The 13,079-nt window shown below is 40.3% G+C and overlaps 2 protein-coding genes, 1 long non-coding RNA gene and 1 other non-coding gene across 4 annotated transcripts; 2 read left to right on the top strand and 2 right to left on the bottom strand.

The window, feature by feature from the left end:
* Nucleotides 1-482: 482 nt before the first annotated feature.
* On the top strand, nucleotides 483-3,126 carry LOC5518239 (beta-3 adrenergic receptor). Its single transcript, XM_032362826.2, has 2 exons — nucleotides 483-1,681; nucleotides 2,541-3,126. The coding sequence occupies exons 1-2, from the start codon at nucleotides 1,022-1,024 to the stop codon at nucleotides 2,616-2,618; spliced, it is 738 nt and encodes a 245-aa protein (XP_032218717.1). The 5' UTR covers nucleotides 483-1,021; the 3' UTR covers nucleotides 2,619-3,126.
* Nucleotides 3,127-5,319: 2,193 nt separating this feature from the next.
* On the bottom strand, nucleotides 5,320-8,934 carry LOC125570090. Its single transcript, XR_007312437.1, has 2 exons — nucleotides 8,823-8,934; nucleotides 5,320-6,715 (listed from the first exon to the last, which is right to left on the bottom strand). It is a non-coding gene; the product is annotated as an uncharacterized LOC125570090 (long non-coding RNA).
* On the bottom strand, nucleotides 8,147-8,218 carry Trnap-ugg. Its single transcript has one exon. It is a non-coding gene; the product is annotated as a tRNA-Pro (tRNA).
* A 1,348-nt stretch (nucleotides 8,935-10,282) lies between the features above and the next one.
* LOC5518293 (dual specificity tyrosine-phosphorylation-regulated kinase 2) lies at nucleotides 10,283-12,679 on the top strand. The gene has a single exon (XM_001638157.3). It carries the CDS (start codon nucleotides 10,407-10,409, stop codon nucleotides 12,135-12,137), a length of 1,731 nt encoding a protein of 576 aa, XP_001638207.2. The 5' UTR covers nucleotides 10,283-10,406; the 3' UTR covers nucleotides 12,138-12,679.
* Nucleotides 12,680-13,079: the final 400 nt, after the last annotated feature.

Raw genomic sequence — 13,079 nt, forward strand, 5'->3', positions numbered from 1 at the left:
TTTTTATTTGTAAGCCCTGTCTCTAAAATAATCTCGTTACTATCTTCCAAAGAACGCATAAATATTTATTTTTTCTCCGTCTTTTATATCAAGACAGAGAAAATTATATGAGGTATGCCGGCAAGAATCTTCGATTTGGTCGTTGAGATCTTTAGGGGTTGACTATGAATTCGGAAATTACACATATCCATCATTCTACTTTATTTCCATAACCATATAACTGTCTTCCCAAAGACTTAATCATTTGTACAATACGCTAATCGGGATGTTTACACATACGAATTTTAATTCAAAAGGAGGGAAATTAGAAGTAGATTTCCCATAACGCCCATTTTGTTTAAATGCTGAATCATCATGCAGGGCCGGTCTTATTACATGAAAGTTCGAAGTATGCGCATAAGTTAGAACTTGATGTATATCTTTTTTATTTATTTTTAAATTACCAGCTGCAAACTAGAAAAAAGTCCCTTCTATATCGAAATACATAAGCTGTTTAATTTCCCCTTTATTTAACAGGTGTTAAAAAAGATAATTGAACTAAGGAACTAACTCGTGAGCTAGTGTTATTATTAAAAATCATGTATTATTTCTGCCATTTCCCTTGCCTCCCCATAGGGTATTACGTACGTACGAATACTAAATAGTCTCAAGAAAATTGCGATTACTCCAATCACGTTTGCCTCGAGGCCACAGGACCTAACGACAGTTGGTAAAAATTATTTGTATATGGAGCACGTCACTTCTCTCTGCCTTGCCGCCATGTTAGAATAACCCACAGAGCTACAGGTGAAACACACTTTTAACGCATTCGAGACAACAGAGAAACAAGTCCTTCTGCTGCTTCAAGCGTGTACAACCCAGAGCCGTGCAGACGTACTCTAATTGGAGTGAAGCTAACAGAGCATAGACACCAAGCTCAAGATCTTTTAATCTTAGGTGATTTCAAGAATCTTTTTAACTTTATCGACTCCTTAAATACGTTTTATAGAAATACCGAATTGTGCGCGGAACCTTTTAAGGTATGAACTCTACGAATTGTCTCTATTTCTCGGTGCGACCGTTTGGAATTACCGATTTCGTACGTTGGTCAAGTTCCCTTGCCATAAGTCTGAATGCAAGTCTTACAATAGCAACCATCATCAGCAATGCAGCCGTCATCCTCACGGTAGTGAGATTTAGAGAGTTACGAACTTCGAGCCATTTACTGATCGCGTTTCTGGCTTTGACGGATGTATCTATCGGTCTATTTGTTCAACCTCTCTTCATCGCGTTTGAGATACTGACATTGACTCGGACGACACCGGCTTGTGTCGTCATAGTGTTGTACACTGTGTTAAGGGCACTCTTCGCCACTATGTCTCAAGTGACAGTATTATTGATAAGCATGGAGAAAACTCTAGCGATATTCTGGCCATTTCGGTACCGGCAAATCGTGCGACAACGTCGCATCTTCATCACAATGGCAATCGTTTGGTGTGTTTGGATACTAGTCGTGTCGGCGAGATTTATGGGATTGGAGACTAAGACTTTTCGCATCACTGTTGGCGTTGTTATCATAACTTGTCATGCACTTACCGGACTCGCCTACGTCCGGATTGAAAGACTAGCGGCGGGGCACATGAAGAAGATAAAACAACAGCTACAGAGTGTCTCGGAGAACAACGCGTCCTGGAAAGCCCAGGTATTGGGTGAGCGAAAGGCTCTAAGGACAACTCTCTACATTATAGCTTGCATGTTTCTGTGCTACGCACCGGTCGTCGGGGTTCTTCTAGCGAACATTTTCTCAGTTTATCCTCCGCAATATTCGCATATCATGTTCACTTGGGCAGACTCCTTCGTGTACCTCAGTAGTATTTTTAATCCCGCCATTTACTGCATGAGAAATCGAGAGTTCCGCCGAGGTTGCGTCGCGTCGCTGGTGTGTTGCGAGCAGAATGCGGCGACATCAAGGAGACACGAGGCAGCTGTCACTAGTATTACTAACGTTGCGTTTGAGATGGAGGCTGTTGGAATTAGCAAAAAGAGCAACACACCTGTTTTATTAGGTGTGCAAAAAATAAACAAAACTTAAAGAGGGCCAACAACATAAAACTATCATAAGTCGCAAGTAAAATAGCGTGTTATGTCTAAGAAGTATCGTGACGTGTAAAATAGGAGCTCCCATATAAAAGCTGGAGGCGGTGTTGGAGACTCCTGCCTTCTACCAACACCTAATAAGATAATGAGTCCCGTTGCTAAACGAAGCTCGCGTTCGCCAGCATGCATTTGCAAATAATGGCGACTAAGTAGAGGTTAGGTGTAGAAAAGCGGTAAACTTTAAAAAATTGGTAATTGTTTTGAATTTGCTCGAGAGCAAAAGTAAGGCTCGGAGAAAAAGAAAATAAATTAGATATTTTTAAATTTAAAATTAGCAATATTATCGAAAAAGGTTGCTAGGTGAAATAATGTTACCAAAGTAGGCAGTCGGGCAGTGTTCTGCATACCTGGAAAAGACGATGCGTGTTTTTACCGGCGTTAATTGATTAATCTTTTTCTTTTAGGATTCTAGGGCAGTTTGCGCCATTTGCCGGTGTTTCGTCGAGTGGTATAGGAGTGGATGTCAATCTAAAACTAGATGAGCCACTAGCTGGCGGGGCACTTAACAGACCAAGCCGTGTCGTGTGGCGCTATGACTACTGAGTGAGTGCTGTGCTAGCTTATGCTGTTTTACGCAAAATGAATCCAACATTCGAAAGGCCTGTTTTCATTAGCGAAGAAAGCATGGTGAAGGCAGCAGAGCCGCTGTATCGCGCGCGTGTGACGCACACCATGAATGAGACGATATTAGCGGAGGAGGAGCGAAACGGTTCCGCTTTCACCCTTCTCCCTCTCAAGATATTCTATTTATTGTGGCAAGATATTGACAAGTACATTAGAAGTGCTCTTTTTGGTACGCGAAATTAAGAGAAACAGCCGCTGTACGCAATGCATCCATCTTTAGATCGGCTTCCTGCGTCCGCTTAGAAAATCATAGAAAGTTTAATATAAGTATTTTTGGATACGGAGAGTTGATTGTACTCCTGACACGCACTCAAAGTTACAGAGGGGCAAAAGAAAAAAGATAATAAAACTGAATAGAATTTCTAATAATGCTTTGAAACTGCTCTAGGAAGTGTTCCCGGGGCGATTAGTAAATATTGCAAATTGACGGTGCTTCTTGGTAAATGGAAATTCCCTCCCCCCCCCCCCCCCAAAAAAAAAATATATATATTTATTTATACGTGTGACTAGACTTCTTATTTCATACAATGAGAATATTAGCCTGCCTAAAAACGCCTGCTGAGAATATAAACTCTGATATAAACTATAAACATTGCGTGATGCTCGCCGATATTTTCTGTGATGTTTTCCCCTATCAGTTATTAATTAAGGCATAATGTAATGGTTCCTTGTTTTGAAGACCTAAGAAGACCTTAAGAGAACTAAGAAATAACTTTACCACTTAGCAAACCTAAATACTGATCCCCCACCCCTGTCCATTCGCGAAGTGAAAAAGGCGATAGGATATCTACAGTTTGGATTTTGAAAGCATTTTTCTCTCGCTGTTTATAGCTCCAGAGGCAACCGAACGGTTTGTTTGATTCTTTGATTATGCTACGTCAAACGGCCAAACTACCTAAAAAAAGAACAAAAAACGTTTGCTGTATAGTTTTATCAATTTAGAATAATTATCTGGGAGTTTCAAGCCATGTGTACGAGGAACTATTTCCCAACACAAGTAGCTAAGCAATCCCAGTGTTAAAAATCGATACCTATTTGGCAAACGATAAATCGTTAACAATAGGTAAAAGCTGACCGATTTTAATCGATTGTATTCCAAAATCGTTTAAAATCTACCACGCTTTAAAAAAAAAAGTTAACGATTTCGATCGATTTCTCATAGCTAAATAAAGTGAAATAAAATAATGAAGCCATTATCAACCTGACTTCGTTAAGCTGTTTGAAATACAGGCGTTTATCCGGTGTTTTTATCTTTGCTTAATATTCAAGATGGCGGCTTGCTGGTTTTTAGCGATAAAAACACCGGGTAAATGCCTTTTTTTGCCCTCCTCTCGGAAAAACGTTTTTCTAATTTTCCGTTAAAATTTTATAAATCCAAAAACAACGATATTATCGATTTCCTCACTCTAACTTTCCCCAACGATTTTTAACGATTTCACGAAAAATAGGTGATTTTTATCGATTTGTATTGATACCGATTTTTAACGATTGACTAGACGGGTAGCAATACAAGGGCCCCCAAATTCCCAGGTCGCAGGCCGCAAAAAAAGCAGGTTGCCACCAAAGGCCGTACAAAACGCCGGAAGAAAGGGTATATGCTTCAACTGCAAGACAAAGGAAGACAAAAAGCATTTCACATTATATTGCCCCCCCTCCCCCCTAAGTTCCGAATCATTGGCCATTCAGTCACTGTTTTCTATACCTCTGTAAAGCGGACACTTTCTAAATCTCGAGATATTGGCCATTCAATCACTGTTTTCTATACCTCTGTAAAGCGGAAACTTTCTTAATCTCGAGATGTTGGCCATTCAATCACTGTTTTCTATACCTCTGTAAAGCGGACACTTTCTAAATCCCGAGATATTGGCCTTTCAATCACTGTTTTCTATACCTCTGTAAAGCGGACACTTTCTAAATCCGGAGATATTGGCCATTTAATCACTGTTTTCTATACCTCTGTAAAGCGGGCACTTTCTAAATCTCGAGATATTGGCCATTTAATCACCGTTTTCTATTCCTCTGTAAAGCGGACACTTTCTAAATCTCGAGATATTGGCCATTTAATCTCTGTTTTCTAGCGGACACTTCTCAAATCCCGAGAAATTGTCCATTATTTTTTACCTCATCAAAAGCAGTCAAAAAAATCATTAATTGACATTGCAAGAACACTCTTTGGTGAATATAGTTTTGCCGAGAAATGGTATAGATAATATAGATAATGGTATAGATAATGGTATATATAATATAGATAATGGTATAGATAATATAGATAATGGTATAGATAATATAGATAATGGTATATATAATATAGATAATGGTATAGATAATATAGATAATGGTATAGATAATATAGATAATGGTATAGATAATATAGATAATGGTATAGATAATATAGATAGTGGTATAGATAATATAGATATGGTATAGATAATATAGATAATGGTATAGATAATATAGATAATGGTATAGATAATCAGAGCTGCATGACCTGGAAATATTGGGGGGACGTGGTAACAGGGAGTTGTCAAGAAATGGAGACGAAACTCCGGGCTATTATCACAATCTCCGAACTGCTGTGTTTCTAATCGCATCTCACACTAAACACAACGAGGGTCTGACTGAATTAATACCAATTTCTCAGCTTTTTAAGCTTCCATTCTCTAGGAAAATAAGCTCTAAGTACAGTAATAGCTTTATATTTCGAAATTTATCACAATACCAGAAATGTAAAAATAGTTGTTCTAGGAAAACATCCCAAACAAAGTAGAACCAGAGGTCCATCTAAATAAAGACGAATTTAGCGATCTTCGATCCTTCAAGGAGATCTACGGTCAGCTTTCCATATCCAAACACATGGCCAAGACCCTGTCCGTCCCCATCGCTTTCGTCTGCATCCTACATCTTCCTAAGAAAAGCAGGCATGCAAATTGACAAAAACGAAATTAGTGTTCTGTGTGCTTGAATATAAAATTGCGAGTCTATCGAGACGTGGGTTTCTGGTACGCCGCCATTTGTCTTCGAAAAACATAAGAGGACCAATAAATACAATATTCAATATAATAACTTATGCATTCTAAACGGCGCATGAATAATACGGCGTCTAAAACCAATCTGACTTAAGCAGAACTATGCGCCTGGACCAGGCGTATTATCTCGCAGACTCGTATTTAATTCGGCCGGCCGTATAAAATGGTTTTAGACGACGAATTAACCATGTATAAAATTGTACAAATTTATTACGACTGAATTTAATGCGACGTTAATGCGGCCTTTAAACTAGGCCTTAGACCGACAGTACCGTTTCAGCTTAGACCAACAGTACCTTTTAATACTCGATAAAGCATAATACTTCATGTAGCCATCAATATGGTTAGGGTTTGGGTTAGAGTTAGTATCCAGGACACACTATATTGATGGCTACATGAAGTTTCAAGCCGCGAAACGAGCCATATACCGCTGTCATTGTTATAGCGCAGGCACTTATCGCTAGCCCGCTAGAACTAAATTATTTACCTACAACTAATTTAAAACGGCGTCTAAAACCACCGCTATATTTACTTCGACTAAAATTCGAATTTTATACGGCGCGACGTTAATGCGGCCTTTAAACTAGGCCTAAGCTGTGCTCTGTGGTCAGACATGAGTCGTATGCCTTCGACTTGACCACGTTGTATCTGCGCTCACGTGAACTAGCATTCATATTATTTTTATCATCATCATCATCATCATCATCGCCGTCGTCGTCGTCGTCGCCGCACGCCGCCGTACATTCAAGCCCAGTTGCAATTTGGATGTGATGGCTATGGCGGATGGCAGGTCGTGTGCGGGATCCCCGTGTCCCTTGATATAGTGGCAGGGAAGGTCAGCTTGCGAGACCTAACGGGACGTCGGCCGGGGTTCCACAGGATTAGACGGGAGTCGTCTTTGCCCGAAAGCAGTTTCCAGCGAAAGCCTCCTTTGGAAGTTTCAGGTTGATGTTGAGTTTTGAGCGACAGATCAAGGGAATCGCAGGCTTAACAAGCTAGTCCTTTGCGGGTCTTAAAACTCATGAAGGAAACCATGATGTGAGAGCCGAGGTATTTTTTAAAACCATCAGAACGCTATAACACTGTACTATAGAGACATTAATATTTTCAATGTACCTCTTTCTAACGATACCTCGATTTTACGATACATTTGCTTTCTCGCCCGAGTCACATCGTAAAATCAGGTTCCACTGTAGAGACCTAACGCTTACGCAAGGACGACGGCGACGGTATCAAGAACGGCGCGCGCGCTCGCGCATATTCCAAAACGACCGTTGACGTTCCTGACGGCGCGCGTAAAATGTGAAAATAGGAAAATGCCGTTCTATTTGCCGTCGCGGACGACAACGCCGTGAGCGCGAGCGCCGTTCTTGATGCCGTCGCCGTATAAAGGAGATTTCAATAATAAGGAATAATGAAAAATATTGCGTTTTTAAAAAATAATTTGGCGACAATAAAAACTTTTTAAGAAAACGCAACCGGAAGTAAAACAAAGCCCGCGCGTGCACAGACGGCCTGCTTAAACACGCTGATATCTCAGATGATCTAATAATGAAATTGAAATGAAGTTTAAAAACAAAATCCAATAGTGCTTCGTGGAATTTACACTTCTAAGGACTGCAACCGGTGTTGCGGCGCACGCAGACATAGTGAAAATTGAAAACTTGGGCTTTAAAAACATTGCCTTGAAAATCTTCGCTGAATGGTTGTTCGTTTTTACAAACATGGGGAATATAAGGTAAGGTTGAGATCAACTTAAAGTCCATTTTCGTAAACTTTGATTGCATATTTTTGTTTCTTTTATTTCAAGAAAGCTTGCGACTGACGAATTTCGTGTTATGTACGCGCGCACTTAACGCCACTAGCGTAGCAACGTCGTTACTGAGCAACGCTAATCTCAGTACACCCTCTTAAACACGAACGCGCACTATAAAAGGGACTTGCCTAAGACAAGCTGTCATTCGTCATTTGACATCACTGAGTGCAGAGCTCCGTAGAAAGAGACCAAAATGCTACAAGAGAGTTCTAGAGTGGCCGATAACATACTATTGAAGCAAACATATACCGCTGACGGTGTCAACGAGTCTTTCCTTTAAGTTTCAGCTTTGCAAACCATACTTTTAGCATGTTTTCTTCCGGCGGTTTACAGAGGTCCGCACTCAATGAAGTCTAGCTGTGAATGACGACGACTTGCGCGAGAGCTTGCTAAAAAGGGGGCTGAGCTATCCCTTTCATAGCGCGCGTTCGTGTTTAGAAGATTGAACTGCTTGTTATTTTCTTTAAAGAAGTAAAACATTAAAAATAAAAAAAGGATATCAAAGAAAACAAACAGTTTACTTTAAAAAAAAGAAATAAACCGAGGGCTCAGACGGGAATCGAACCCGTGGCCTCTCGCACCCAAAGCGAGAATCATACCACTAGACCACTGAGCCGCTCTTGATCTTTACGGTGCAAAATATTAAAGTGTTTCAAAAGCATTTTTGTAAAAACGTCTCAAACAGCCGCGAAAATTTGAAGAAAGTAGTGGAGTTTCCGTATTTTTTCCAAACGCACACAGCTGTTCTTATTTCTGGAGGTTTCTTAAGAAAAATAAAGGCATTGTAAAAATAAAATGCAGAGCTCCGAAAAAACTCTAGAACTTTCATAGTCGCTTTCTCAGTGAAACGTGCGTTCAGCCAAGTTAGACGCGCGCTGCTAACGAGACCGAGGCGGCGTTTTCATGCCGCCAAGAGTAAAAGAGTATCGCCAGAACAAAAGCGCGTTGTTCTAAAGGACCCGCTTTCTCTTTCTTTTTTTCCGGTGCGGCATGAAAGTAGAAGAGCGTGAGCAAACAAGCTTACCCGCTTACCTTTCACGGAATTTCGCGTTTGATCAGTTGTTAAATAGTTGAAGCCCTCTAGACAAGAGACTATTTTTCAGCCATTTCTACTAGGATAACACGGACTCTCTGCTAACACGGAAACGGATTACACGAACTCTTATATATTCACAAGAACTAAAACTATTATAGATTTTAAAGTACGATTCTTTTTTTACCTGGCGTTTTTTTTAGAAGAAACAAGCCTGGGTCCTAAGTGTAGTCGCCTCGCAGCCGCTTTTTGATTCAGTCACGCAACGTTTCCCTCAACGAGACACGTATATGTGTCTCCACCAGACACATACTTCACAAATGGCGCCGAAGGCAAAAGAATGGTCGAATGCTTGCGCGCATTTTCGAACGTGCTCACGGCATGCTTGAATGCCTACTATCAAATAGAATTGCTCGTATGAACAATCCTCAATTTTGGCCCAAATAAGCTGGTTTTAAAAGATTTTAACCTAGTTTTTAATCAAAATAGCTGTGGGTTGGATGTTAAAAATAAATACCAGACTCATTTCCAGGATTGTCTTGGGTGGGGTGGGTGGGGGGGGGGGGGGGGGGGGGTGCGCAGTCATCATATGGAAAAAGCATTATATAAAAAGTATATATTGTTGAGAGCCATAAGTGATTAAAAACTGTAATGTACACGAGCCCCCTAGATGAGCCACCGAGCTCTTGGGGCAAATGTATGTCACATAATGTTTAAATAAAACAAATAAAATAAGCATATATATGAAGAGTCCATTATTAGAAATTACCACTTTTTGGCCGCCAAGGGGAGGGGGATCCCTTTAACCCCCTTGTTTACATCTATATTTCTCTTCTCTCTTCTAGGGGGGGGGGGGGGGGGGTGAATAGGTTCGCGGATCGGCAGATTCAGCCCCGAAATGCTCACCGATTACGGATTTTGATGATTATTTCAGCGGATTGACGGATTTTGGAAATACGGCGGATCACGGATCTGTTGACAATTTGGGCACGGATTTCGGATTTTGACTGCTTTGACGGCCGAATTTCGGATTTTATATGAATTTCAATCGATGCTATTGTTTATCTGTCAAGCCATGCGGATCTAAAAATATCTGCGGATCCACGGATTTGCCCCGAAAATGTTGCGGATCGGCGGATTTACATACCCCTATTCACCACCCCCCTTCTACTACGCATATGTGAAGCATATACTGTACAAATCCCAGCCATTCGGTATCTGTTTAGAATTATTTTGATTACACAATAAGTAAAACATTTTTTCCTAGAGTAAATGAATCTTTGAAAATATCACTTTCTTTTAAAATATCGCATTTGTTGGTTTCAAAATAGTGAAATCTGTAAAAGCTATTTATCAATGTATATTACCAAGTTAAACTACTAAAACTAATAAAACGTAGATAATTTTCTTAGTTAATATCTCTGTGGTCAAAATAAACTTCAAACAACAGTGACACAAAAGACTTCAGTAAGGGTGGTAAAAGTAAACAACCAATAAACAGCCGTTATTTTCCAGAATTAACCAATCATATGTAAGTGTTTTCCTTACGTCATATACCCGCGAAAGTTATTTACGCTTGTGGTTGCCAAGACGCCAGATTCTAGCGTTCTGATTGGCTTAAAGTCACCTGGCAACGTGGCAAAGGGAAACATCACAAAGCGGCTGACAAAAAGAAGGAGAAAGCGTAGGAAGGCGATTTACTTTAGTCTAGCTCTAACATAAACGAAAAGATATTAGTTATAACGGCTATACCAAGGGCAGATCGTAGGGTATGATTACTACGTCTGGGAGAAAGCCACATTTACAGGTTGCCAGCACCGGTTCCCTGTTAACAAGCGGCGGTATTATGGATGGAAAAACCGCGAGTACGGATTTGTTACCTCCACTCAAGCCGTCAACAAAAGCAAATTTAAAACACCAAAGTCACGATGGTACGAATGGAGGGGGAACTTTACCGCATTTGGGAAGTATTCAAGTGCAACAGTTATTCGAAGAGGAGACGAATAACAAGCTTCAGGGAAAATCGATGCCTGTAGTCCATGACCATGGTCTACCATCGGTTTCTAGGACGGGACGCTCACCCTCAGTAATAGAGCGAAGACAAAGCAGTAACAGCACAGGCTCGCAAAAGAGTCGGTCTTTCACAGCAGAGGTGGCTATGAAGCAATATATGCACAAGCTATCTGGCTACGAGACCCACGAGATCTTCAATTATTCGCAAATTTATTTTGTCGGCGAGGCTGCAAAGAAACGGCAAGGTGTGGTTGGTGGCGCAAATAATTGTGGATATGACGACGAGCAAGGTTCATATATCCATGTTCCTAAAGACCACATCGCCTACAGGTACGAAGTTCTCAAGATTATCGGTAAAGGAAGCTTTGGACAAGTTGTGAAGGCACTCGATCACAAGACTAACACGCACGTAGCTTTGAAAATGGTACGAAACGAGAAACGCTTTCATCGGCAAGCACAAGAAGAAATTCGGATCTTAGAACATCTGAAGAAACAAGATAAGGACAACACGCATAATATAATTCACATGTTGGAACATTTCACATTTAGGAACCATGTCTGTATGACTTTCGAACTTCTAAGTATGAATCTCTACGAGCTAATTAAGAAGAACAAATTCCAAGGTTTTAGTTTACCATTGGTACGCAAGTTTGCTCACTCGATTCTTCAATGTTTAGACGCTTTGCACAAAAACCGCATAATTCATTGTGACTTGAAACCGGAAAATATTCTACTTAAACAGCAAGGAAGAAGTGGAATAAAGGTTATTGACTTCGGATCGAGTTGTTACGAACACCAGAGAATTTACACATACATCCAGAGTAGGTTTTACCGAGCACCGGAGGTCATCTTAGGGGCACGCTACGGTATGCCTATCGATATGTGGAGCTTTGGTTGTATTCTTGCTGAACTTTTAACTGGCTACCCGTTGTTCCCGGGAGAAGATGAAGGCGACCAACTTGCTTGTAATATGGAACTGCTTGGTTATATCCCAGAAAAGTTAAGAGAGACCTCCAAACGAGCGAAGAACTTCATAAACTCTAAAGGTTATCCCCGATACTGTACTATCACAACACTACCTGACGGAAGCGTTGCTGTTAGCGGAGGTCGTTCGCGGCGCGGTAAAACCAGAGGTGCACCAAACTCCAAGACCTTTGTACAGGCTCTCAAAGGATGCGACGATGCTATGTTTATCGATTTCTTGAAGAGATGTCTAGAATGGGACCCAAGTGCTCGTATGACGCCGTCCCAAGCTTTGCGACATCCGTGGTTAAGACGAAGAGCCTTGCCACGGGCCCCCGAAAGTAACAATAACTTGGCTTCCGCTACTTCGACCGAGAAACGTCGATCCGCGGTAGGAAAGTTTCCACCTACGGGACCATCTTCTGGAAAAAACAAGCCACGGAGACCCATAGAGATCGGGGAAGATGTGAACGACTCTGCTTCGCTAAACACAAGAACTGTACTTCCGAAAATCGCAGGGAGGTAGTGCATATAGAGAATTCGCAATTAGAAATATGCATCTTGAATTTGAATGATAGTTTGAAACTCACATACTGGATATGATTTTATAAGAATTTAGTTATTGGTTTTTAATATTTTGTTATCATTGAGTTTCAAGGTTAAGTTGTATAGTAAGAGCAGAGTGTTTTATACCTTGGTCGCGGCGTTTTATTTTATGAATATTGAAAGTATTATTTTGACAAGAAACCAATTTAACGTTTAGTACATGACTAAGTGAAAATAGGTTTTCAATTGTCAAAGCCAAAAATGGGAATTTCATGCCATTGTAGATACGTGAGACTGTTTTATACTCTTCGCTGGTCTTATCCAGAACATACAGATTCATCTTATTTTTATGGACAAAGAAATAGGAAACATTCGCAAACACTTGGTAGCCGTTCGTACGTTGTCGACCATGTTATGTCCATATTGTAAATACCAACAATGTCCCAAAATATACGAGTGAAAAACGTTGTACAGATATCGAATTATCTAAAAAAAATAATAAATGAAGAATATTACATAAAACTTTTTTATTTTACTGTTTATGGTTCTTATAGTTGTGTATTCAATAATACCATAACATTTTTAAAGCTTAGTTAAATCCCTTGTAATGTAATATTTCTATCAAGGGTTAAGCGGTCTGTAAACACCCCAAAAGTTTAGAACTTGTTTATTTCCTTGTGGTAAAGCTTTGAGATTTGGGATCATCAATTGATACTCAAGGTTTACAGTATGTAGAGAACAACACAAAAAATATTCTTTTGAAAGCTATCTTCGCTTAGAAGCATTAGACCATAGCCTGATTTAGAAATTTCATCATGCACACGGTAGCCCCCATACTTAGGGCTCAAGACTATGCAAAACATTTATTGTCCCCTTTCAATGTCTAATGTGAGCCTGCTTTCTTTGTGAGAATATAGATAGT

This window comes from Nematostella vectensis, chromosome 1 (assembly GCF_932526225.1).
Source record: "Nematostella vectensis chromosome 1, jaNemVect1.1, whole genome shotgun sequence".
NCBI lineage: Eukaryota > Metazoa > Cnidaria > Anthozoa > Actiniaria > Edwardsiidae > Nematostella > Nematostella vectensis.

What these genes read in the sequence shown, in the direction of transcription:
- LOC5518239 (XM_032362826.2), top strand. Translation starts at nt 1,022, where the DNA reads ATGAACTCTACGAATTGTCTCTATTTCTCGGTGCGACCGTTTGGAATT. An exon ending in ACGCGTCCTGGAAAGCCCAG is followed by an intron (nt 1,682 to 2,540) that starts GTATTGGGTGAG and finishes TTTTTCTTTTAG; the next exon opens with GATTCTAGGGCAGTTTGCGC.
- LOC5518293 (XM_001638157.3), top strand. Translation starts at nt 10,407, where the DNA reads ATGATTACTACGTCTGGGAGAAAGCCACATTTACAGGTTGCCAGCACC.